A 27514-nucleotide genomic window follows, 5' to 3' on the forward strand; every position below is an offset into this window, starting at 1 on the left:
CACCACCACCAGCCTGAACCGTTGATACAAGGCAGGATGGATCCACCACACCATGACACCACCACCACCAGTCTGAACCATTGATACAAGGCAGGATGGATCCACCACACCATGACACCACCACCAGCCTGAACCGTTGATACAAGGCAGGATGGATCCTCCACATCATGACACCACCAGCAACAGCCTGAACCATTGATACAAGGCAGGATGGATCCACCACACCATGACACCACCACCACCAGTCTGAACCATTGATACAAGGCAGGATGGATCCCCCACAGCATGACACCACCATCACCAGCCTGAACCATTGATACAAGGCAGGATGGATCCCCTACACCATGACACCACCCCCAGCCTAAACCGTTGATACAAGGCAGGATGGATCCATGCTTTCATGTTGTTTATGCCAAATTCTGACCCTACCATCTGAATGTTGCAGCTGAAGTCGAGGCTCATCAGACCCGGCAACGTTTTTTCTAATCTCCTCTTTTGCAATTTTGGTGATCCTGTGTGAATTGTAGCCTCTGTTTCCTGTTCATAGCTGACAGGAGTGGTACCCGGTGTGGCTTTTCTGCTGCTGTAGCCCATCTGCTTCAAGGTTGGACGTGTTGTGCATTCAGAGATGGTATTCTGCATACCTTAGTTGTAATGAGTGGTTATTTTTTATTATTATTATTATACAGTATTTATATAGCGCTTAAACGTTTGCTCAGCGTTGTACATTATAGTGGGGGACAGAACTTGAGACAAAACAGTAACAAAACAGAACACGAGGGATTCAAGGGCCCTGCTCTTTCGAGCTTACAATCTAGGAGGGAGGGGATAGTGGTACAGGAGGAAGTGGCTGTGGGGGATGGAGTGGTGGGAGGAGTGGAAGAGATTGGCTGTTAGGTGAGGGCGGGGTAGACTTCCCTGAACAGATGGGTTTTCAGGGTGTGCCTAAAGGTGAGGAGGGTAGGTGGCAGTCTGATGGATTGGGGTAGTGAGTTCCAGAGGATGGGAGAAGTCCTGGAGAAGTCCTGCAGTCGGGCGTGGGAGGTGGAGACCAGGGAGCTAGTCTTGTGAGGAGCGAAGATTACGGGTAGGATGGTATTTGGGTATCAGGTCGGTGAGGTAGTTTGGGGCAGCATTATGAATGGCTTTGTTTGTCTGTGTTAGTAGTTTGAATTTAATGTGTTGGGCAATGGGGAGCCAGTGGAGGGAATGACAGAGGGGGGTGGCAGAAGCGGAGCGGTTGGTAAGGTGGATGAGTCTGGCCGCTGAGTTCAGGATAGACTGAAGTGGGGATAGTCTGTGATGGGGTAGACCGGTCTGAAGGGAGTTGCAGTAGTCCAGACGTGAGATAATAAGGGAGTGAACGAGTAGTTTAGTAGTGTCTGGGGTTAGGAACGAACTTAGTTTGGAGAACGTATTTGAGTTACTGTTGCCTTTCTGTCATCTCGAACCAGTCTGCCCATTCTCCTCTGAGCTCTAACATCAACAAGGCATTTTCGTCCCCGCGATGGCCGCTCACTGTATATTTTCTCTTATTCGGACCATTCTCTGTAAATCCTAGAGATGGTTGTACGTGAAAATCCCAGTAGATGAGCAGTTTTTTAAACACTCAGATCAGCCGGTCTGGCACCAACAGCAATGCCATGTTTAAAGTCACTTAAAACCCCTTTATTCCCCCCCCCATTCTGATGCTTGGTTTGAATCAGCAAGTCATCTTCACCACGTCTAGATGCCTAAATACATTGATTTGCTGACATGTGATTGGCTGAATAGCAATTTGTGTTAACAAGCAATTGAACAGGTATACCTAATAAAGTTCTCCCAAATGCGCAGCGCGCACCCGGCTGTGAAGCTGCAAGCTGTCACAGGTGGGTGCCCGCACTGAAGATGCCGGTGCCTGGAACACAGGACGGCCAGTGATATGAGCTGCCGGGAGGACACCACGGGATCATGGGACAGTTGAGGGGTGTTTTTATAAAGTCAGCAGCTACAGTTTTTGTACCTGCTGACTTTTATTTTTTGTACAGTGTGAGTGGAACTCCTCTTTAAGGAATATACATTTCTTTTCGCTTTGTAACTAAGAAATCAGTTACTAACTAAAATGGTTTTAATGTTGTGGCAATGAACATGAGAGTATTGGAAATGTATGAGATTTTACGAATAACTAACTTAAAAGCCAGGTTAGAAATCTGGTATTATGGAGAACCCTTTGCTGAATGTTTCCTAATGATGTGTGTTGTCAGAAGTGGAGAATTTGGGATGGTAATGTATCTTTACATGAAAAGGAACTCTATTTTGTAAGAATAAAACACATTCAACATGTTTCTTGGTTCTTCATCAGGTATTGTGCACCAAAACTATATGTAGAAAATAGAAAACATCAGTGTTTTTTTTTACCATACATTTGATATGTAGGATTCAGTATAAATATGAAAATGAGACAAAGAAGCAAACATTTATATGGTATAATACAGGGATAGTGTTGTAAGCATGAAGTATGAATAATGTCTGTGATGGTTCTCATTCATCCAGGTCATGGTAAATAAAATAGTAGTTGGTTACATTCTGGACTTGTTCTGTAATGTTGAAGATGTTTTGTGGCTTCTCCAAGCAGATTCCTTATATAGTTTTATAAAAAAAATGTCCATGGTATATTTAAAATGTATTTATAGTCAATTTTTTTCTTTAGTTGTTGATGGAGTAGGGATGGATTAAAAGCGCTGTCAGGTTATTATCTGCTGTGTAGCTCAGCCATATAGAGAACCAAACAAATGTCATAGGAGTCCAAAGTATTTTATTAACTCCACAACAAGAAAGCAAAAGGCAGCCAGTGCCTTTCAGGGGAAAAAAAACCCTTCATTGAGGCTTAAATAATGTGTGAAAGGATTTAGTGGACTCAAAGAACAAAGCTTGGAGAAAATATATTTATGGCAGGAGATGTTCTGAACAACAGTCAGTGAGTATCTCCATTGTGGCCAAACATGGTGGTGAGTTGCTTGATCACACCAGCTCTGGGTACTCCTGCCAGCTTGAGATAGATTCAGGTTGGTGCATTTGGGGAGCAGTAAGGGGGTCTGGAGGGCGTGTCGGATCTAGAGGGGGGACAGTTGGTTTTGTTGGGGGGGGGGAGATGATAGAGGCATGGGAAGGTCCTTTGGACTTTCCCCAGGGGAGAATGTCCTTGGGGACGGTGGGGGGCCATGGGACTTGTGATGCTGTTTTATAATTATTATGTATATGTACAAGAAACCTTTTTGAAAAAGTAGCTTTTTGGGTGTTTGGCCCTTTTTATTTCTTCGTTTTTGGCCCAATGAATAGCTCTGCCAGTATCAGAAGCATAACTACTCATTGACTGTCCCTCCCAAATTGAGGGGAATCCCCCTCTTAAAAAGTTGTCTCTAGAACCGTTGTCCCCATTAGAAGGTTGCTCCTCACTTCTTGTGAGTTTAAAGTTTTGGATTTTCTTTCACTGTTTTGAAGAAAATGTTCACTAGTACAGAAAATAGGGTGAATCTTCCCATTAGGGATACAGCAATTGATTTTTACAGCTCCCTAAATCTGTACACTGACTCAGCTAGGAATGTTTCGGGTATTGATTCCCTGAAATCCAGTACTTTCCCAAGGTAGTCATAGATGGATCAAATTTGACTGGTTCAGTGGAGAAAAACTGTACCATGTATGGCCAGCTTTAGTAGCTCCCTTTTTTTTCATGTCCTTCTCTGAAAGTAGAAAATCTGTTGAAGACTGTTGAAGACTGAGGAAGGGTGAAAACTCTGTCCCTCAGTGTAACAATAGCCATAGCAGTCCAAGTGGCTTCTATTGGGTCTGGGGTAGGAGGGGGGCCATGTTAAGAAGGCTTTTAGGGAAAACTGTAAAGTTTCCACTATAGAAGAGCTGTCTTAACAGTGCAAATTTATTACCTTTAGATTGTAAGCTCCTTGAGTGCAGGGACTGGTGTGAATGTGTACAATATATGCTTTGCTGGATCAACTGTGGGTATAGGATTATAACGTTTTGATTTTTGTTTTTTTGTTTTTTTAATGGTTGAACTGAATGGACTTTTGTCTTTTTTTAGCCAGACTAACTATGTAACTATGTAAAGTGCTGCGTAAATTGATGGTGCTCTATAATACCTGTAATAAATAAAATAACATTTCTAAATTTCTGCTACAGACATTAGCCTGGCATGCCTAGTGCAGTAAAAAAATCCCATTGTTTCTCCTCAGCTAAAGGACAACTGACATAAGTAGTTCTACAAAAAAAGATGAAAGAAGCTAGAGTTTAAATAGGTTTGTACCATGGTATAGAACAGTGTTTCTCAACCTTTTTTTCAGTGAAGGCACCCTGTAAAATTATGGACAGTCCTGAGGCACCCCATTCTAATAATTTTATATAACCCAGCAACATCCACACATGTGGGACACCCAACATTAGAGGTGATTTATTCTTCCAAAGCAAATACACTTTTGCACACTGGTACTGGCTAGTATTCCAGTGTTTCTCTCCTCCCTCAGTTTTTCTCCCTCACTGAGCTAATGTGACCCCAGCACTGATGGAGAGGGGCGGGGGAGGGTCAAACAAGGATGCTATGCACACAGCTCCTCCTTATCAACTGATGATGTCATTGGTTGTCCGGACACTGGTGGCTAGAAGGTGGTAATGGTACACAATGGAAACCTGTGACTTTGTGTAACTAAAAGGCAGGCTTGTTCCACCGCTAGCTTGTATACAAGTCTTGGGAAAATTGTAGACATTTTGTCAAGGCACCCCTGAAGTAACCTCAAGGCTCCCCAGGTTGCCTGGGCACCCTGGTTGGGAAAGGCTGGTATAGCGTGTGTGCAAGAGCAATAATCATTTTGCCATAATATAAATTATTATTATGGTTGCTAATATTATTTTTTTATTTAGTTTAATACTGATACTACAACTTTGGACACAACCATTGGATGACTTTTTACATTAGACAGCATCACATACAGAACATTTTCACACCAGGATCATGGCTGAAGCTGCAGTCATGATCCTGAGATAACCACTTAAAACTGAGGATGTACTAACCTATTGCAGCACATGGATATATAAAAAAAGATGTTCCATAAATACATTTTCAATATGTAGCATAATGGGTGCCTGCAAAAATCCCTTTTATACAGAATCTTCAATTGTTTAATGCATTTATTATTCATTCTCTTCCATACATTGACACCCTGACTGAATTTCTACAGGACAGCTGCCTGATCCGGAGATTGGAGAGATAACAGTACCAGAGCTGATAGCAGGAAAAAATGTCACACTGTCATGTAGACTTCGTAATTATATTCATGGTGTACACAAATTTACATGGCATGTAAAAGTGAAATCTACTGGTGATGTTATTGCTGCAAATTATGATGTTAAGAAGCACCAAACTATAGAAAAAGATGAGGCATCTGAGGACCTGAACACCCACATAACGTACCTGGCTTTAACGCCTGTAGAGAAATCAGATGACAAATCAGAATTCATCTTGAAAGTGGAGCTTCCAGATCGTGTGATAGAGAGAAGTACAGGACCGGTATATGTGGAAGGTGAGAAGTTTCTCTATATACCCGTAGCATTGCTCCCTTAGAAGTCACTGTGTTTTGGGTCCTCCTATAGTTCTGCACAGCATGTATTTTCTTCAGACCTTGCACACTGGAGACTGTAAACAGTCCTTGAACTTGTTTTTCTTTTAGTTTTATCAAGGGGAATTGAACTTGGATGGGGTTGAGGGGTGTATGGGATGCCCAAAGAAAACTGCAACTTGCGGACAAGCTCCTTAGCAACTACAGTTGTGTTCAAAATAATAGCAGTGTGTTGAAAAAAAGTGAATAAAGCTCAAAATCCTTCTAATTGCTTTTATTTCCATCCACACAAATGCATTGGGAACACTACACATTCTTTTTTTTTTATAATTTAAATATTTATTAATTTTCCATTTTAATTACATTTCATCATCACAATATAAATATATATATATAAAAATATATTCTATAATATTATATTAACCAACATTTCTACTTTATATACTCTATACTACCTTTCCCACCCACCTCCACCCCCCACCCCATATCCCCTCTGCCTATTCTACCTTTTCTCTGCGTCTTCTTATATCAGCAAGTGAAATGTTTCTGTTGTTTTCTTTATTCTTTCCTATACCTCATATATAATCTAGCTTTTTCCCAGTTCTCCCATTTCCCATAGTAAACCTCCATCTTATCTTCTTGGGTATGGCACAACCTTTCCATCTTTTTAATCTGCTCGACTCTTTCAATCCAGTCCTCTTCCTTTGGTGTCTCTATTCGCCGCCAGAACTTGGGTATCAGGGCTTTTGCAGCATTTATATAGTACCATATCCCTGATTTTTTATAGTTATTTACCGTTATATCCGTGATATGCAAAATACATACTTCTGGATCTAGATTTATGTCTATTTCTGTCAATTTTCTTATTAAGTGGATTATTGTTTTCCAGAATATCTGGATTTTTGGGCATCCCCACCATATATGGTATATTGTGCCTATTTCTCCACATCCCCTCCAACACAATGGTGTACTCTCTCCACACATCTTATTTTCTACTGTTGGTGAAATGTGCCATCTTGTCAAACACTTATAGTTCATCTCTACTTCTCTCATAGAGACATTTTCGTGAGTTAATCTATACATTCTCCTCTGCTTTTCCTCATCTATCACAACTCCCATATCCATTTCCCATTTTGTTATATATGTTGGCTTTGTGTTTGTGTCTAGTTCAGTGAGTATTTTATAAACTCTAGCAATCCCGTGTTTCCCATCACCTTGTGTTCCCAATATCTTTTCGAACAAGTTCCAATTGTCTCTTGTCCTTAAAGGTCTTGGCAAACTTCCAACAAAACACCTCAATTGGAAATACCGCCATTCGTCTAATTTAGTGAAAATCTCTCCCTCTTTTTTTTTCAATTCGCCAAATGCTCCTATTTCATCTCCCACCAAAATATCTCCTAATTGCACCTTATCTTTTTTAAACCACTTCCCTCCTATTTCTTCTCTGCCTGGGGGAAAAAACTCTGTGTTTTTTAGTGGAATCAGTGTGGAATTAAAAGTCCATTTCATACTTCTGTGTAAATTATCCCAAATCTTTAAAGCATTCAAAGTGTATGTATTTACATTATCATTTAAACCCCTATACTGTGTTGGCACCCAAATCATTCTTCCCAAGTCTATTCCGCTGAGTTCATTCTCTATTCTCACCCAGCTTTTTTTATAATTAAATATCCAGTCTATGGTTCTTGCTAATATTACCGCTTTGTAATATCTTTTAAAGTCTGGGAGCCCTAAACCCCCTCTTTCTTTCCTCCTACTTAACAGTTCGTATGACAGTCTTGGTTTTTTATTCCTCCATATGTATCCTGTTATCAATTTCTTAATTATTTTAAAGAAAATCTCTGGGAGTTTAATCGGGATCATTTGATATCTATAAATAATTTTTGGTACTATTACCATTTTTACCAGATTAATACGGCCCATCCATGTCGGGGTTCCTCCCTCCAATCTTTTTAACTCGTCTCTAATCTCATTAATCAATGAAATATAGTTTAGTTTATATAGATGTTTGTGTGAGGCTGTAAGTTTTACTCCTAGATATTTTATATCCCTGTCTTTCCATTTAAAGGGAAATTCCTTTTGTATCTTTTCTTTTTCGTTTTTTAAGATCTTTATATTTAGAATCTCCGTTTTTGTTGGATTTACCTTTAAATTTGATAGTTCTCCATACTCTTTTAGTGACTTCATTAAGTTTGGAAGTGTTATCCTGGGATTTCCTACATAGAACAACAAGTCGTCTGCGAAAGCAGCAACTTTATGTTCTGTATCTCCTATCAGGATTCCCTTTACGTCTCTATTCAGCCTTATTGTTGACAATAGTGGTTCTAGTGATATAACATACAGCAATGGGGACAATGGGCATCCCTGTCTTGTTCCGTTTGACATCTCAATGGGTTCTGACCTCTCCCCGTTTACCCCAATAACCACCGAGGGGTATCTGTACAACTTTCCTATCCACTCTCTCATCTTAGGCCCGATTCCCAAGGCTTCCAGAGTATCCATCATGAATCTCCAGTTCACCCTATCAAACGCTTTTTCAGCATCTATAGACAGTAGTACCACCGGTTATTTTCCCTTTTTACTCTTTTGGATTAGCATCAATGATCCTACCCCATTGTCTTTTCCCTCCCTCCCTGGAACAAAGCCCACCTGATCCTCATGTATCCATCCAGGCATTAGCTCTTTCAATCTATTTGCTAGGACCTTTGCATACAACTTAGTGTCTGTGTTCAGTAGTGAAATAGGTCTATAGCTCGAACACTGAGAGGGATCTTTTCCCTCTTTTTGAATGAGCACGAGTTGGGCTTGTAGTGATTCTCTTCTTACTTCCATCTCTCCACCTAGTGCATTCATGTAGTTTTTGAGTTTTGGTACTAAGATTTCACTAAATTTTTTATAGTATCTCACTGTATAACCATCTGGTCCTGGACTTTTCCCCGACACTGTCCCCTTCAATGGTAATTTTATTTCTTCCTGTGAGATATCTGCATCTAGGGAGTTTAGTTGATCCTCACTTAATTTTAGTAACCCAGCCGTTTCCAAATATTTCTTTCTTTTCTGGTTCTTCTCACTGTCTATAGTTTCTGAACCTTCCAAGGGGCTTATATTGTACAGTTTCCTGTAATATTCTATAAAGGCTTTGATGATATCTTTATTTGAGTGTTTCATGTTTCCTTTAGCATCTTTTATTTTTTCTATATAATTTCTATTTTTCTTTTTCCTCAGGGCTCTCATCAGATACTTTCCAGGTCTTTCTTCCCATCTATATCTCTCACTTAAAACTCTATTATATACTTTTCTCCTCTCCTCTTCTATCATTTCTTTCAGTTCTTCTTTCTGTTTTTTTAACTTCAGCTCTATTTCTTTTGTTATTCTATTCTTATGTATTTGTTCTAATTTACCTATTTCTTCTAAGAGCTCATTCATTTTCTCCCTTCTTTCTTTTTTCTTTCTTGCCCCAATCGCCATCAATATTCCTCTTATATAAGCTTTGTGAGACTCCCACACTGTGGCCGTTGACACCTCCCCTGTCTCATTCTCCTTAAAAAAGCGTTCGATCTCCTCCCCTATTTTCTGAGCTATTTCCTTTTCCACTAAAAGTGTCTCATTCAATTTCCATCCCAGCCCTCCGATTTTCCTCCTCCCCCATTCCATTTTCATAATAACTGGAGCGTGATCTGATAAAGATATTGTCTCTATTTCTACCTGGGTCAGGTGGTCAATTAATTGATGTTCTATTAATATATGATCTAGTCTTGAATATCTCTATCTTGCGTGTGTGTAATTCTCCAGGCATCTACCAATTGACTTATATGTAATTCTTTTTTCAATAATTTCAGGGCCCTACTTCCTTCTGTCTTTGTATGGGAGGTGGCGTCCCTTTGTGGGTCCATACAAAAGTTAAAGTCCCCTGCCAGGATCAAATGTCCTTTTTTAAAGTCCATCAACTTCCTCAACACTTTTTTCAGATACTCCTCCGGTTTTTTATTAGGACAGTAGATATTGGCCAGTACACTCGATCTCCTGTAACTTGCCCCTTAAAAACAAAAATCTCCCATCTGGATCTGTTTTTCTATCTTCCAACTCAAACCTAATGTTCTTTGCCAGACCTATTGCTACCCCTTTTGCTCTTTTAATCGGGGAATCTGCATAGTACCATGTTGGATGGTTTCTAGACCTCAGCCTAACATTTGAACTTATCTCAAGATGTGTCTCCTGTAAAAATATCACTGAGGCATCTCTATGGTGTAGTTCTTTAAATAATCTATATCTTTTCCCGGGGCAGTTCAACCCATTTATATTATATGTTATAAACTGAATCTCTTCCATCTTCCTTAAATTTCCTCTTTTCTCCTCCATCTATATTTTTCATTTCTCTCTCCTTCTCCCTTCTCACTTGCTTTTATATCGTCTTTTATCTTGCAGGAAAAACAACCCCCCTCTCCCATTTCCCACCCTTCCACCCTTCCAACCCCCTCCCTCCCCCCTCTTTTTAGGCCTAACATTTGCCTACTAATCATTTATGGATTAAAAAGTCCACTTTTGATTTGGTCCTTGGGCTAAGACTCCGTCCATGGACGACTTTCCCCTTGTCTAACCTCCCCATAACCTCCCAGGCCCCACCTGGATTTATCACAGGCACAGGAAAAAAAAAACCAAAAACGAGGGCGATGGAGTGGGGATAGAAGGAGATAGAGGAGAGAAGAAGAGAAAAGAAAGAGAAAAAAAAAAAAAACTATTTCTCTTCCTCCATCCCTCTCCCCCCCTCCCCTCCCCTCCACCCCCCCCCTCCACCCCCCCCCCTCCACCTCCTCCCCCTCACATATTGCCAGTCCTCTTTTCTCTTCGCTCTATTTTCCCATTGTTCTTCCCAGCCAGGGATTTCCATTCTTTGAATTTTTAAACTGTCACAAAAATTTTTCATATCTTCTGGAAACCTGAGGTATGCTGTAGTCCCATTTTTCCATCCTATTAAGCATTCGGGAGTCCCCCATCTATATTGCACCTTTTGTTCTTTCAACCTTTCCAATAGGGGTCTCAAAGTTCTCCTTCTCCACAAAGTCTCTGGAGCCAGATCCGCATATATCTGTATGTCTCCTCCTTCATACTTATTATTATTCAGTATTTATAAAGCGCCAATAGTTCGCTCAGCGCTGTACATTACAAAGGGGGACAGAACATGTGACAGAACAATACCAATACAATGCAAAACATGAGGGGATCGAGGGCCCTGCTCTTTCAAGCTTACAATCTAGGAGGGAGGGGATGGTGGCACAGGAGGAGATAGCTGTGGGGGATGGAGTGGTAGGAAGAGTGGAGGAGGTCGGCAAGTTAGCAGGGGGCGGGGTAGGCTTCCCTGAAGAGATGGGTTTTCAGGGTGCGCCTAAAGGAGAGGAGAGTAGGTGATAATCTGATGGGTTGGGGCAGGGAGTTCCAGAGGATGGGTGACACCCTGGAGAAGTCCTGGAGGCGGGCATGGGAGGAGGAGACCAGGGAACTAGAGAGAAGGAGGTCTTGTGAGGAGCGGAGTGTGCGTGCTGGGCGGTACTTGGATATTAGGTCAGTGATGTAGTTCGGGGCAGTATGGTGGACAGCTTTGTACGTCAGTGTTAGGATTTTGAATTTGATCCGTTGCGCAATCGGAAGCCAGTGGAGGGATTGGCAGAGGGGGGTGGCGGAAACGGAGCGGTTGGAAAGGTGAATGAGTCTGGCAGCCGTATTCAGGATGGACTGAAGCGGGGATAGCCAGCGGCGAGGCAGGCCAGTGAGGAGGGAGTTGCAGTAGTCGAGTCGCGATATGATGAGGGAGTGGATGAGCTGTTTAGTGGTTTCTGGAGTTAGGAACGTGCGGATTTTGGCGATGTTGCGGAGGTGGAGTCTGCATGAGTTTGTTAAAGAGTGGACTTGGGGCTGGAAGGATAGGTTGGAGTCCAAAATGACACCAAGTACTCTGGCCTGCGGGGCGGGTTTGATGGTGGCGTTGTTGGACATGATGGAGAAGTCAATGGGGGGTGGTGTCCGGGCTGGAGGGAAGACAAGAAACTCGGTTTTGGAGAGGTTCAGTTTAAGGAAGTGGAGCGACATCCAGTCTGATATGTCTCTCAACAGGTGTGTGATTCGGGCGGAGACCGAGGGGGTGAGGTGGGGGGTTGAGAGATAGATTTGTGTGTCGTCGGCATAGAGGTGGTAGTTGAAGCCGTGAGAGTGTATGAGTTGGCCAAGGGAGGAGGTGTAGATGGAGAAGAGAAGGGGCCCGAGGACAGAGCCTTGGGGGACCCCAACAGAGAGGGGGAGTGAGAGGGAGGTGGTGGCATTATAGGTAACGCTGAAAGAGCGTTGTGACAGGTAGGATGAGAGCCAGGAGAGAGCAGAATCTCTGAGGCCGAGGGAGTGTAGTTTTTTGAGGAGGAGGGGGTGGTCGACTGTGTCAAAGGCCGCAGAGAGGTCAAGGAGTAGGAGCACTGAATAGTGGCCATTAGCTTTGGCGGTTAGCAGGTCGTTGGAGAGTTTGAGTAAGGCAGTTTCGGTGGAGTGTAGGGGACGGAAGCCGGACTGTAGGGGATCGAGGAGGTTGTTGTCGTTGAGGTGAGAGCATAGGCGGGCGTAGACTAGGCGCTCGAGGAGTTTAGATGTAAATGGGAGCAGGGAGATGGGTCTGAGGTTGTTCGGGTCATTGGGGTCCAGGGAGGGCTTTTTAAGTATGGGGGTGATGTGTGCATGTTTCAGAGGGGAAGGGAAAGTGCCGGAGGAGAGGGAGAGATTGAAGATGTGGGTGAGGGAGCGTAGGATGGAGGGGGAGGGAGGTTGTAGGAGTTGTGTGGGGATAGGGTCAAGGGGGCAGGTGGTGAGGCGGGCATCAGAGAGGATCTTGGAGACTTCTTCGATGGTAGTAAGGTCAAAGGTGCGGAGTGTTGGGGGAGCTTCAGTATGAGGAATGTAGGGTGGGGTGGGAGAGGAGGTCAGAGCAGTGGTGGGGCCGTGGGAGAGGGGTGTAGAGGGGGTAGCTGAGTGAGGGGGAAGGGGGTTGGAGGGAGTTTGAGCAGCGACGAAGTCCCTGTGGGTTATGTCGAGGGGGAGGGGGGATGAGGGGGTAGCTGTGTGAGAGGGGACGGGTTGAGAAGGCGTGTGAGTTGCGGCAATGTCCTTGCGAATTGTGTCAATCTTGTTTTTGAAGTGATTGGCAATCTCAAGGGCAGTGAGTGAGGTGCTGGGTGGAGGCGGGGGTGGCGAGAGTAGAGAGTTGAAGGTGGAGAAGAGTCGGCGAGGATTGGAGGAGAGGGCCTTGATGAGGGTCAGGAAGTAGGCTTGTTTGGCAGTATGGAGGAAGGAGGTGTAGGTGTGGAAGGCAGATTTGTATCGGGTGAAGGCTTGTTGGGATTTGGTTTTGCGCCATAGTCGCTCCAGGGCACGACTGTGTCGTTTGAGGGTTTTGGTGTGATCAGTCTGCCAGGGCTGGAGCGGTCGGGGTCTGATGTTGCGTGTGGTTAAAGGCGCTAGTGAGTCAAGGGCTGTTGACAGCGCATTGTTGTAGGCGGTCATAGCCAAGTCGGGGCAGGACAGGGGGAGGATGCTGTCATGGAGTTGATCAACTGCGGAGTGGAGGGAGGCAGGGTTAAGGTTGCGGAGGTTACGGCTGGTAGTAGTGTGACATTTGGAGGGGTAGGCGTTGGAGGATGAGGAGATAGAGAAGGTGATCAGGTTGTGGTCAGAGAGAGGGAAGGGGGTGTTAGTGAGGTTGTGGGGAGCGCAGCGGTTGGAGAAGACAAGATCAAGGATATTACCGTCGGAGTGGGTGGTGGATTGTATGCACTGTGCAAGTGCAAAGGAGGAGGTTAAGTGGAGGAGACGGGCTGTGTCCGGGTTGTTGAGGTTGACAGGGATGTTGAAATCCCCAAGGATGATAGTGGGTAGCTCAGAGGAGAGGAAGAAGGGTAGCCAGGAGGAGAAGTCTTCCAGGAAGCGGGGTATGGATCCAGGAGGCCGGTATATCACAGCAATCTTCAGGGGGGTTGGGGAGAATAGTCGGACGCAGTGGGCCTCGAAGGAGGAGAAGGATAGGGAGGGGGGGTTTGGGAGGACTCGGAAGGTGCTCAGCGGTGATAGGAGCAGGCCAACCCCACCACCTTTACGACCGTTGGGCCTGGGTGAGTGGGTCCAGGTGAGACCGCCGTAGGAGAGTGCAGCAGGGGAGGTAGAGTCAGTGGGCTGGATCCAGGTTTCCGTAATCGCCAGGAGGTTGAGGGAGCGGGAAACAAAGAGGTCGTGGATGGCGGTAAGCTTGTTGCACACCGATCGGGCGTTCAGGAGTGCACATGAAAACGGGGGGGAGATTTTAGGGAGCAGGGGGACAGATACTAAGTTGCGGGGGTTGTGGCAGGACGTGGAGGTGGGAGGGTTTTGTGCGGGTGAGGGAGGTGGTGGAGGGCCAGGATTCGGGGAGATGTCCCCCGCGGTTATGAGGAGGAGAAGGGTGAGAAAGGTGGCATGGGAGCGGGATGTGCAGGAGCGTGAGAAACTACTAGTGGAGGTGTTGGGGTCAGTGGGAGAGTGGAGTAATAGGAGGAGGTGGTGGGTGCCATAAATGGGTGAGGGAAGCAGTGAGGGCACAATATACAAATGTTTGGGAGGAGCAGAGGGATATAGTGAATGGATTTTGGGAACAGAGGAGAGGAAAATGAGAAGGAGGAGTGGAAGAGGCATTTTGGGGAGGTGATGAAAGCAATAGTAGGGAGATGATAGCAATGAGGGGGAGATGTACAAGTTTTGGGGTGGAGCAGAGGGGTAAAGAAATGAGATTTGTGAACAGAGGATAGTAATATGAAGAGCAGAAGAGGGGTGTATTATATAAAGGTACACGGAGTGGGACTCAGGTGTGTAAGAGATGTTTCCCAGGGTGTTTCCTTGCAGTCTGTCCAGCATGCAGTAGAGTTTCTTGCTGTTGTTGTGTCTTCCTGCTGCTTAAGTTCTCCTGCTTTAGTTCAACTGCTGTGTTTAACTGCTCTGCACTCATTCAAAGCCGCACTCCATCATAAGCAGCACCCCCATCAGAGACTGTGCCCCCCATCACTTAATTACTGATTTCCCTTAGTCTTCTTCCAGATTTTTTCTTTATCCCGAAGTTCATAGATTTTAACAATTATATCTCTCGGCCTTTCTTTCCCCAGATTTCTCAGAATTTTTCCTTTTCTAAAGGTTCCTTCTATTTCAGACCTTTCCATTTCAGAGCTGTCTGTTATAGTGTTAAATATTTTACAAACCAGCTCTTGCAGACTTTCTCCCTTTAAGTTTTCTGGGACCCCACGTATCAAGATGTTTCTCTTCCTGTCTTTATTTCTTGTATCTCAGCCTTATATAACAGTTTTTCTTGGGCTTTCCCTATATTAGTTAGTTATTTTTCAAGTTCAGAGATAGCCTGGGTCTGACCTTTAACTTTCTCCTCCGTTTCCTCAACTCTCTCCAACAGGTGTCCCAGATCACTGCGAATGTTTACCATTTCTTGTTTTATTGTTTTCTCCAATTCTTTAAACATTTCTGCCATTTCCTTTTTATTAGGTATTTGTAGATCTTTTTCCATCTCTGTATTGCCTGATATTTGCTGATTACTAGTATCAGGGCCTATTGATACTCTAGGGCTTCTTTCCATACTAAGATCTGCTTCTCCTTTTTCAGTTCTGCTCTGGGATCTTTCTGGGGTTACGTTTCCTTGGGATGTGTATTTTTTAATTGTACCAGTCTGGGACCCTTTAAGCCCACTTCCTTTTACATTTTTGTTTTTCATTTTTCTCTATGGCACTTATCCTTCTTATAGTCCTTTATAAGTTCGTGGGTGGGGTGGGAAAATATTTCTTTAAACTTTCAAGTCTCTGCCCTGTCCCCCTGCTGGTTTTCCTTTTTTCTCTTTTCTTTTCTTCCTCTTCTTCCTTCCCTCCTCTCCCCCTCCTTCCCCTTAAGCCTCTCTTCTTCTCTCTGCGAGCCTCTTCCACCTTTTATACAGTCTCCAGGGGTCCCCCCTTTCACTTACCCTCTATTTCTTGGGGGTCAGCACAATAGGTCTTCAAATGCAGATCACATTTCATTCATAGTCACTCACCCTCCTCCTATGTCCTCTTCCAATGAGTGCCTTTTCACTCAATTCCTCTGAGGGTCTATTCGTGGGGGGGAACTCCCCAGGGTCTCTTCAGACTCCTTGTCCAGGTCTCGATAGTTCTCCTTCCACTTTCTTTTAGGCTCCAGGGTTACTAGGGGGATAGGGGGAGAGTGTGTCGGCCACCGGTAAACAGGTCGGCGTTGCTCTCTCACTGCAAAACGCCGGTCGGCCGACTTCCCGATCTCCAAGTGGTGCCTTGCGGCCGGTCACGTGATCGCTCCGGCCCCTCTCGTCTCCCAGCGTCCAGGGACTCTCTCTTCGCCAGTCTCCAGCCGCTCCTCTCTCTTCCCTCACCCGCATCAACCTCTCCTCCGCCGGGAGCCGTCAGTTCCCCACCGCAGGGCTCTAACATGCCCCAGGGGATAAGCTTGGAGGCCTGGGGAGGTCAGACAGCGGAGCTCCGTCCACGAGCTCCTACATTGAGCTCTCCCCTGCCGCCAGGTTCAGGCCCCGCCCAGGTGCCAAGAAACACTACACATTCTATTCCAAATCAAAACATGAAGAAAAATATTTCAAATTTGTGTTGTTCCTCTAAAAAAATTGAAGAAAAGTGAATATCAGACGGTTCAAAAAAAATCGCAGTGTTTGTATTCTTCTTTACAAACTCAAACATTCACTATATAAACTGAACAATGTTTGAAGATTTTGCTTTCCTTTGAATGACTTCATGAATATTTGGTTGTAGTCGCACTGTTTGTGAGAACTGCTGTACATCTGTGTTGCATGGAGTCACCCAACTTCTGGCCCCTGTGATCAGGTATTCCAGCCCAGGATGATTGGACGACATTCCACAGTTCTTCTCTATTTCTTGCTTTTGCCTCAGAAACGGCATTTTTGATGTCACCCCACAAGTTTTCTATTGGATTAAGATCTGGGGATTGGGCTGGCCACTCCACAACGTCAATCTTGTTGGTCTGGAACCAAGATGTTGCATGTTTACTGGCGTGTTTGGAGTCGTTGTTTTGTTGGAACACCCATTTCAAGGGCATTTCCTCTTCAGCATAAGGCAACATGACATCTTCAAGTATTCTGATGTATTCAAACAAGGTGGTGAGTTGCTTGATCACACCAACTCTGGGTACTCCTCTCAGCTTGAGTTAGATTCAGGTTGGTGCATTTGGGGAGCAGTAAGGGAGTCTGGAGGGCGTGCTGGACCTTGAGGGGGGACAGTTGGTTTTGTTGGGGGGGAAGGTTATAGGGGCATGGGAAGGTCCTTTGGGCATTCCCCAGGGGAGACTGTCCAGGGGGACGATGGGGGGCCATGGGACTTGTGACGCTGTTTTATAATTGTTATGTATATGTATAAGAAACCTTTTTGAAAAAGTAGCTTTTTGGGTGAGGAGCAAAGTTTAAAGTTTTGGATTTTCTTTCATGTTTTGAAGAAAATGTTCACTAGTACAGAAAAGAGGGTGAATCTTCTCATTAGAGACACAGCAATGAAAACATTGCTGGAGGGTCTAACCCTTCCCCCCTTTTTACAAAACAACAAAAAATGTTTTGCCCAGAGACACTTTAACAAATGATGGGAGAAAATAAGAAAGGAACATTTTCTTTACATGCATTTTAACCCTTAACCTAACATTACCTTGATTTTTACAGCTCCCTAAATCTGTACACTGACTCAGCTAGGAATGTTTCGGGTATTGATTCCCTGAAATCCAGTACTTTCCCAAGGTAGTCATAGATGGATCAAATTTGGCTGCTTCTGTAGAGAAAAACTGTACCATGTATGGCCAGCTTTAGTAGCTCCCTTTTTTTTCATGTCCTTCTCTGAAAGTAAAAAATCTGTTGAAGACTGAGGAAGGGTGAAAACTCTGTCCCTCAGTGTAACAATAGCCATAGCAGTTCAGGTGGCTTCTATTGGGCCTGGGGTAGGAGGGGGGCCATGTTAAGAAGGCTTTTAGGAAAAACTGTAAAGTTTCCACTATAGAAGAGCTGTCTTAACAGTGCAAATTTATTACCTTTAGATTGTAAGCTCCTTGAGGGCAGGGACAGGTGTGAATGTGTACAATATATGCTTTGCTGGGTTTTTGCTATAATATAAATTATTATTATGGTTGCTAATATTATTTAATTTTTTATTTAGTTTAATACTGATACTACAACTTTGGACACAACCATTGGATGACTTTTTACATTAGACAGCATCACATACAGAACATTTTCACACCAGGATCATGGCTGAAGCTGCAGTCATGATCCTGAGATAACCACTTAAAACTGAGGATGTACTAACCTATTGCAGCACATGGATATATAAAAAAAGATGTTCCATAAATACATTTTCAATATGTAGCATAATGGGAGCCTGCAAAAATCCCTTTTATACAGAATATTCAATTGTTTAATGCATTTATTATCCATTCTCTTCCATACATTGACACCCTGTCTGAATTTCTACAGGACAGCTGCCTGATCCGGAGATTGGAGAGATAACAGTACCAGAGCTGATAGCAGGAAAAAATGCCACACTGTCATGTAGACTTCATAATTATATTCATGGTGTACACAAATTTACATGGCATGTAAAAGTGAAATCTACTGGTGATGTTATTGCTGCAAATTGTGATGTTAAGAAGCACCAAAGTATAGAAAAAGATGAGGCATCTGATGACCCGAACACCCACATAATGTACCTGGCTTTAATGCCTGTAGAGACGTCCGATGACGGGTCAGAATTCATCCTTAGAGCGGACCTGCCAGACTCCGCTTGTGTGATAGAGAGAAGTACAGGACCGGTACACGTGGAAGGTGAGCAGTTCCTGTAAATTATAGCATATAATAGGTATGTAGTGTGATTGTACAAAAACATTATGCAGGTATATGTGGGTGAAGTGGAAGTGCTGGATGGGTTGTTTTACAGCAAAGACTGTACCTACAGGCAGTGCCGGGACAAGGTCCTCTAGAGCCCAGGGTGAACATGCCAAATTGTGCCCCCCCCCCCCAAGATGTAAGAGCAGTATGTCTCAGCAAAATCCCTCTCCCACCCCCAAAAAAAATCCAGCACTAATCTGCATGCTTATCCCCTATGCATAAATTCTCTCAGTACATATCCACCCCCCACTGAAATCCCCCCTACAAGCTCAAATGTTTGCCCCCCCAGCTCAAATCCTCTCTCTCCCCATATGCCCAAGCATAAATCCCCCCCAAACAATTTCCTCTTCCTTGCACAATTCCCATACCCCTCTAATTTACACTCTGAATACAAATCCTCTCATCTCCACTCCAACCCCCCCCCCCCCAGCACAATTTCCCTTCCCTCAATCCCCCATTCTAGTACAAATACACCCAAAACATCCCTACTAGTACAAATCCCCCCCCCCCAAAAAAATTCCCCTCTTAGCACAAATACATTCCACCCTCTACCATATCAGCTTTTCTAGCACCACTCCCCCCCCACCAACCCAAATCCTTCCTCCTAGCACAAATCCTCTTCCCCTCTCCCAGCACAAACCCCCCCAAATCACCTCTCCTAGCACACCTTCTCAAGTTTCCCCTTCTACAAAAATTCTTAGCCCTTGCTGCCCCACCCAAATTCCCCCTCCAAACACAAATCCCATCCCCACAATCTCATCATGGTGCCCCCCACCTCACATAATACCACTAGTGATGTTCAACTCGAACATTGGCCATTCATGTGTTTGGCGAACACACGAACGGTAAGGGCGTTTGGCAGGCTGTTCACCCAATGTGCCCCACAGTGCATTGTGATTGGACAAAGTAATGCACCTGACCACAGGTCAGGTGCAATGCTGTGGCCAATCACAGCGCATGATGACGTCACAAGGGGGCCCTGCCACCTTGTGACGTCATAACAGTATTTAACCATTTGCCGCCCGGCCTATAGCCGTTTGGCGGCCGCAAAAATGCATTACCTTTCCGGGGTGTACGCCATTTGGCGTCCTCCCGCACGTGCGCAGTTCGCGCGGTTACAGAGCCGCGCAGAGGCGTTATCTGTCACCGGCCGTATACCTCGGACATGGCCGATGACAGATCTGAGTATCGGCTCCGTTGCTGGTACCATGTGACCTGCTGTGACCAATCACAGCAGGTCACATGACAGTTGTATACAATGGATGGCTTCATTCATACCATCCATTGTATACTACTGCCTAGCTGTGAATGACATGTGCATGTGATTAGCTGTGGCCAAATCACAGCTAAGCACAAAAAAAAACAAAAAACCTGAATGAATTGATGTCATTCAGGTAAATGCTTGCTTATAGCAAAGTAATTCTTTGCTATAAGCAAATTGTGTAAAAAAAAAAAAATAATGATCACTTCCCCAAAGTAGTACAGTGTTACTATGGTAACATTGTACTACTTTGGTCATAGTAAAATATAAAAAAAAAAATCTTAAAAAAAAATTAAAAAAAATGTAATAAAAAAAAAAAAATTAAAAAAAAAAAAATATATATATATATCTTTTTTTCATTCTGTCACCAGTCAGTGTCTCTGTTCACCGCCATGCCAGTTATATGATGATGCTGTACTGCACTGGTGACAGTATGTAAAAAAAAAAATTGTGAAAATTATTTTTTTAATTTTTTAATTTTCCGAAAAATTATGACAAAAAAAATACAACTTCAAAAAACTCGCCATGCCTCTTATGAAGTACGTCGGACTGTCTACTTTACAAAAAGGGGTTATTTGGGGGATATCTGTAATGTTCTGACATTCTTGGACCTTAAGAAATTAGATTGGCTGTCAGTACTTCAGGATTGATCAATATTCAGATCTATACCATAGTTTGTGAACTCTATAACTTTCCTACAAACTAAAAAATACATCCTAATTTGGGTTATTTTAACCAAAGAAATGTAGCAGAATACATCTCGGCCTAAATTTATGAAGAACAATTATTTATTTGTAAACTTTTATAACAGAATTAAAGAAAAACGTGTTTTTTTTCAAATTTTTGGTCTTTTTTTGTTAATTTAGCAAAAAATAAAAACCCCAGCGGTGATTAAATACCACCAAAAGAAAGCTCTAGTTGTGTGAAGAAAATGATAAAATTTTAGTTTGTGTACAATGTTGTATGACCGCGCAATTGTCATTCAAAGTGTGAGAGCGCTGAAACCTGAAAAATGGCCTGGGCAGGAAGGTGTAAAATTGCCCGGTATTGAATTGGTTAAGAACGGTCATCCCGATGCAGCTGATAGACGGCGAGAGTCAGCGTCGACAGTGGAGTGTTTGTTTTTTTTCTTTTTTCAGGTCAGCGGTGGCAGCGGACATTGTGATTGACATTGGATCTACTTTGGGGGACATTTTTAAAATTTTTGTTTTTAATAAAGGACTTGTCAAAGACTCTGCTGTAATGTTTTACACTACACTTTTTTTTGTGAATGAGTAGCAGTACCATGTACCCCATACTCATTCACATGAAAGGGGGGTGCTATCTGAGAGCCCTCTTCCAGATTCTGATAAGCCCCCTGTCCACAGACCCCCACAACCACTGGCCATGGTTTTGTGGAAGAGGACCTTGTCCCCTTCAACATGGGGACAAGGTGGTTTAGGGGGGAGCCCCCCATGTTGACAGCATGTGGCCTTTTATGGTTCAGGAGAGGGGGGTGCTCGCTCGTGTCCCCCCTTTGCTGACCTGCCAGGTCCAGGTCCAGGATAATATTCTGTGAAGTTGGATGAGCAAGATAGGAGAGCCTCAGCAAATCAATCACCTCAGCAAGACAAACACGGACACTGTCTTGCCGAGGGGTAGCTCTTCATCTGAACTGGAAGAAGATGAGTAGGAGGAATCCACGGATCTCCAAAGCATGGAGTTAGAAGAACTAATGGAAATTATCTTTGTTCCTCATATGGTCAAGAAGATTCAGGAAAATACTCTATCTAGATAATGAAGAAGGGAGATAAATTAGAAAGTTTAGCAAGTCCATCACCTGAACAAGAAAACAACAGTAACATGACAGTTTGTCCTCTAGCTTGGAGAAAGGCAAAGATGATTGATCTATTAGTTTTGATAGCACTGGAATAAAATAAATAACAAAATATTCTTCCCATCCGCTTGTCCATTACAGAAAACAGGAGGATCTGCCAGGCTTAATTGTGATAGAAGAGCAGTATCCCCATTATTGTGAAGGTGTACACATGTTAAACCTGGAAAACTGTTTTTTCATATTAGAGAAGTGGAATAAAGCTCAGAACCACCAGTAAATGTAACCATCTAGCATTAGAGGATACATTTCATTGTTTCAGAACAACATAAACCAAAGATTCTCCCCTAGGTAGGATGCACTAGTGACCCAACAAAAGGTTTTTGGCATCCACTTTACAAAGCTTTTAATAAATCATAACATTTAATGCATTATACACCACTGATCCTCCTCCCTGCTATGAGAAAAACATATAATAGGATATACTTAATTGAGTAGAACTCCTCAGAGATCATCCCCTCATTGTCTGTCAACCAGCTGAACCACCGACCTTCAGAATTTTGCCAACATAAGCACAGTTAGCCTCCTGTCCTTTAGTACTTGCCCTTAAACCAGTGATACTCCCATATTTCAATGATATGCCCATAGTTCATAATGATTGATAGCTGCTCCCAACCGCCTACAGTATGCAGACACCAGAGCAGTTGAAAGAGCTCCTTTGATATGTGACCTTGGCAGAAACTGACGTTCATCACAAGGAGTCTCAACCCCTATACCACAGAGCCCTGAAATTCTGCACTGAACAGAGGTCAGGTGATCACTTTACAATTATCATCAAAAAAATATTTATTTTGTTTTTTTATTTTACTTTACTAATGCGAATGCAATAAGAAAAACTTGAATGCATTGTAAAATGTATCTTATGTGTTCCTTTACACTTTCATTTTATTTTAAATGTTTGCAGGAAAGAACCAGACTTGTGGTAAAAAGAAGAATAAACTAGATGAGAATATAAAAGAAACAAACAGATGACACCAGAAGTCTGGCAAACAGATGACACCACAGGTCTCAAGAGAAGCAGCCGCACTCTTGAGCGAGCATGGCGTAAAAAAAAATCCCTGAAAAATTTTACCCTATACAAATCCGCTCTGCTCAAATACAACTCCAGCCTCCACGCTGCTAAGCAAACCTACTATAACACTCTCATCAAGACCCTCTCATCCAATCCTCGTCAACTCTTCTCTACCCTTAAATTCTTACTCCACCCCCCACTGCCTCCACCCACCAACTTACTTACTGCACAGAAGATAGCCAGTCACTTCAAGAAGAAGATCGACACAATTTGTGATGAGATCTCCAGTGTCAAGCTTCCTCCTCAAACCAACATACCAGGCCCAACACCAAACTATACACTCTCCTCCTTCGACCCTGTTACCACCAGGGGACTTTTTGCTATAACTTTTTTCCTGTCGCATCCTGTACACCAAAAACAGATTCATCGTTCCCCATACGTTCAGCAGATCGGATGACAGTCGGGTGGAAACGGACGGGTGGTCCATTTCCATCTTACTGCCCCATAGAATAAAGTAGGCTGTGTCTGTTTCCACTCTACAGCCAGGGCTGTGGATAAGGGGGTACCACCAGTCCTCCTGAATGTGCCCCATGCCAGCGGTGGGGCCCAGGCAGCTGGGTGAATCAGACATGGGCAGGGAGGATTGATCGGTGGTGGGGGGGCAATTACTGGAACCGATCCCCTGTATGGGTCTCTCTGCAGCAGCTGAAAGCTGGCTTCTTCTCCTCTCCCCCTCTCCACTGGCTTTCAGCTGTTGCAGAGAGAGACATACAGGGGATCAGTTCCAGAAATTTACTAGCCCCTTCCTTTAATGAATGAACACAATGAGTGATCGGTACACATCACTCAATGTGTTCATTCATAACTTAAGCATAGTAAACTGCGTTTTTTTTCTGGGGATAGGGGGGCCCTGTTAGGTTGGCTCTATGGGGCCCTGTTTTTTAGGGGGGCCCTGTCAGGTTGACTGTAAGGGGCCCCGTGGTTTCGAACAGCAGCCCTGTCTACAGCAGTGGAGTGGGCACAGACCTGTCATCTGCTTGCTCAGCGGGGATCAGTAGAGAGATTCCCCGCTGTCAAACGGATGCGCTGGCAGGTCCGCCCCATCTGAAAGGGATCTTACTTCATGTTTTGGCAATGAGATGGAAAGTGAAGGGAAATCACCTCTATGGGACACAGATGGCAAAAAAAAAAAAATCTGACAGGGGTTCTAACCCTCCCTTACTCCATGCAAAAGGAAAAAAAAAGTTTTCCCTTTAGTTACACCTTAAGCCAGAGGATGGGCCAGGAACAGAATGACCAGTATTACAAAGGTGTACACATTGTCACAGACACTAATGTAGATGTCATTCCTGGATTTTTACTAGACCTTAGCTCTATGACAAACAATCCCAAACACTCTTTATCTATATTGCTGAATGGTATAGTTGTCAAAGAACATTGGTATATTTGTATTATCAATTTTAACAAAGAATATCTTTGTGGTTTTTAATTTCTATTTCTGAAAAAGTGTTCCAAGAAACACAACAGATGAAAGCAATCGTATGCAGAATAATGTATTCTTTCTGTTACACTTAGCAGGAACAAGACCATCTTCTGTTATTCATGTACAGTATGTTCATAAACAGGTTCTTTTTCTTATGTTTTTAAATAAGGGAATATTTATATTTTTTAGCTTTTTTTGAATGAAAATAAATTATGAAATATTTTTAATTTTTATGTTATTGACTAGTTTATGCATATCACATATGACTGTATTGTATACAATATGGTGAGAATATACACTTGTGATGGATTGGTAAAATGCTTATTTGGTTTCCTATTGAACATATATATATATATATATATATATATATATATAAATATATATACGTTTTTCTACACATTTTATACATATTTACTTTTATACTTTAATACTATTTCTTTCCACATATTTATAAATTTTTAGCATGAATATATATGTTGTGTGAATATTTTCTGCCTGCTGGGCTTTGTGGTACTTTAAGAAATCGTTGTTTAAGAAATGTTTGCTCACAGGCACTGACCCCCTCCCATCGTGCCAACTTGAAACAAAGGAATGTTTTTCTTTCTATAAGATAAGACTTGGAAGAAGATCACACCTATACCATGAGGGAGATTGTTTTCATGTGGAAATGACCAATCAAAGACTAATATAATGCTTATGCTGTTGTCACATGACTCTTGCATCATTTTGCATATATAAGCTCACTTTCTCATTATAATAAACTAGAAGTGTTCATAGACTGAACTTGTGTGTCAGTGTGAGTCTCTTCCAGTGTGCGCACATTCCAGAGCAAACCAGCATCATAAATTAGGACAGGAAAAGATAAGCACTGGACAATTCAGTCCTCAACTAAACCAACTGGTGCCAAGAAACCCGGGAACTCTGGGTCATGAACCCGCGGACAGCTGACCAGAAAGGGCGTTAGGTGTAAATCGTAACAGACGGGACAAGAGCCTGATCAATAGAGATGAGCGAATCGAAGTAGGCGAAGTGGAATTCGTTTCGAATAATAGAAAAATTTCCGAATCCGAAAATTAGCATACTTCGGATGCGCGAATCGAAATTTTTCCTAAAATGGCGGCGACATGTGCGGCGACGGAGCGGGGATGTCTGGGAAGGCGCGCAGACAAGGCGCGCTGAGCCATAATGCATTCATTCATGACATGTGATCGCATTAGCCAATCAGCAGCCAGCCAGCCAGCACTGTGTAATGGTCGAGCTATAAATGGCGGCCATTTTAGAATTCTCCATTTGCCTCCAGTCATTCAAGAGAGGCAGACCTCTCTGTATTAGGGACAGAGTTAGGGCCACAGAAACGTTACTTAGGGACAGAGAAACGTTACTTAGGGCCACAGAAACGTTACTTAGGGACAGAGAAACGTTACTTAGGGCCACAGAAACGTTACTTAGGGCCAGAGAAACGTTACTTAGGGCCAAAGAAACGTTACTTAGGGCCACAGAAACGTTACTTAGGGCCACAGAACCGTTACTTAGGGCCACAGAAACGTTACTTAGGGCCACAGAAATGTTACTTAGGGCCACAGAATCGTTACTTAGGGCCACAGAAACGTTACTTAGGGCCACAGAAACGTTACTTAGGGCCACAGAATCGTTACTTAGGGCCACAGAAACGTTACTTAGGGCCAAAGAAACGTTACTTAGGGCCACAGAAACGTTACTTAGGGCCACAGAATCGTTACTTAGGGCCACAGAAACATTACTTAGGGCCACAGAAACGTTACTTAGGGCCACAGAATCGTTACTTAGGGCCACAGAAACGTTACTTAGGGCCACAGAAACGTTACTTAGGGCCACAGAACTGTTACTTAGGGCCACAGAAACGTTACTCAGGGACAGACACAGAATTGTTACTCAGGGACAGACACAGAATTGTTACTGAGGGACACAGAATTGTTACTGAGGGACACAGAATTGTTACTCAGGGACAGACAAAGAATTGTTACTCAGGGACAGACAGAATTGTTACTGAGGGACACAGAATTGTTACTGAGGGACACAGAATTGTTACTGAGGGACACAGAACTGTTACTCAGGGACACAGAACTGTTACTCATGGACACAGAACTGTTACTCAGGGACAGACACAGAATTGTTACTGAGGGACACAGAATTGTTACTGAGGGACACAGAATTGTTACTCAGGGACAGACACAGAATTGTTACTGAGGGACACAGAACTGTTACTCAGGGACACAGAACTGTTAGTCAGGGACACAGAACTGTTACTCAGGGACAGACACAGAATTGTTACTGAGGGACACAGAATTGTTACTGAGGGACACAGAATTGTTACTCAGAGACAGACACAGAATTGTTACTCAGGGACAGACACAGAATTGTTACTGAGGGACACAGAATTGTTACTGAGGGACACAGAATTGTTACTGAGGGACACAGAACTGTTACTCAGGGACACAGAACTATTACTCAGGGACAGACACAGAATTGTTACTGAGGGACACAGAATTGTTACTGAGGGACACAGAATTGTTACTCAGGGACAGACACAGAATTGTTACTCAGGGACAGACACAGAATTGTTACTGAGGGACACAGAATTGTTACTGAGGGACACAGAACTGTTACTCAGGGACACAGAACTGTTACTCAGGGACAGACACAGAATTGATACTGAGGGACACAGAATTGTTACTGAGGGACACAGAATTGTTACTCAGGGACAGACACAGAATTGTTACTCAGGGACAGACACAGAATTGTTACTGAGGGACACAGAATTGTTACTGAGGGACACAGAACTGTTACTCAGGGACACAGAACTGTTACTCAGGGACAGACACAGAATTGTTACTGAGGGACAAAGAATTGTTACTGAGGGACACAGAATTGTTACTCAGGGACACAGAATTGTTACTCAGGGACACAGAATTGTTACTCAGGGACAGACACAGAATTGTTACTGAGGGACACAGAATTGTTACTGAGGGACACAGAATTGTTACTCAGGGACACAGAATTGTTACTCAGGGACACAGAATTGTTACTCAGGGACACAGAATTACTGAGGGACACAGAATTGTTACTCAGGGACACAGAATTGTTACTCAGGGACACAGAATTGTTACTCAGGGACAGACACAGAATTGTTACTGAGGGACACAGAATTGTTACTCAGGGACACAGAATTGTTACTGAGGGACACAGAATTGTTACTCAGGGACAGACACAGAATTGTTACTCAGGGACACAGAATTGTTACTCAAGGACACAGAACTGTTACTCAGGGACACAGAACTGTTA

General features: G+C 43.4%; 1 protein-coding gene across 5 annotated transcripts in view; it reads left to right on the forward strand.

The window, feature by feature from the left end:
• The window catches only part of LOC149472059 (uncharacterized), an 88999-nt gene extending 64023 nt beyond the window's left edge, over nt 1-24976 (forward strand). For 4 of the 5 annotated variants that reach the window (XM_089693315.1, XM_089693302.1, XM_089693309.1 and 1 more), the window contains 3 exons: nt 5226-5567; nt 18154-18501; nt 22603-24976. In XM_089693315.1, the coding sequence (XP_089549441.1) occupies nt 5226-5567; nt 18154-18501; nt 22603-22670 (758 nt within the window). In that variant the 3' untranslated portion in view covers nt 22671-24976. The remainder of the gene's footprint in view (nt 1-5225; nt 5568-18153; nt 18502-22602) is intronic. The other variant, XM_089693318.1, reaches the window with a different exon arrangement.
• Nucleotides 24977-27514: the final 2538 nt, after the last annotated feature.

Source organism: Staurois parvus, unplaced genomic scaffold, assembly GCF_062004578.1.
Source record: "Staurois parvus isolate SC_StPar_1 unplaced genomic scaffold, SC_StPar_1.0 ptg000024l, whole genome shotgun sequence".
Lineage (NCBI taxonomy): Eukaryota > Metazoa > Chordata > Amphibia > Anura > Ranidae > Staurois > Staurois parvus.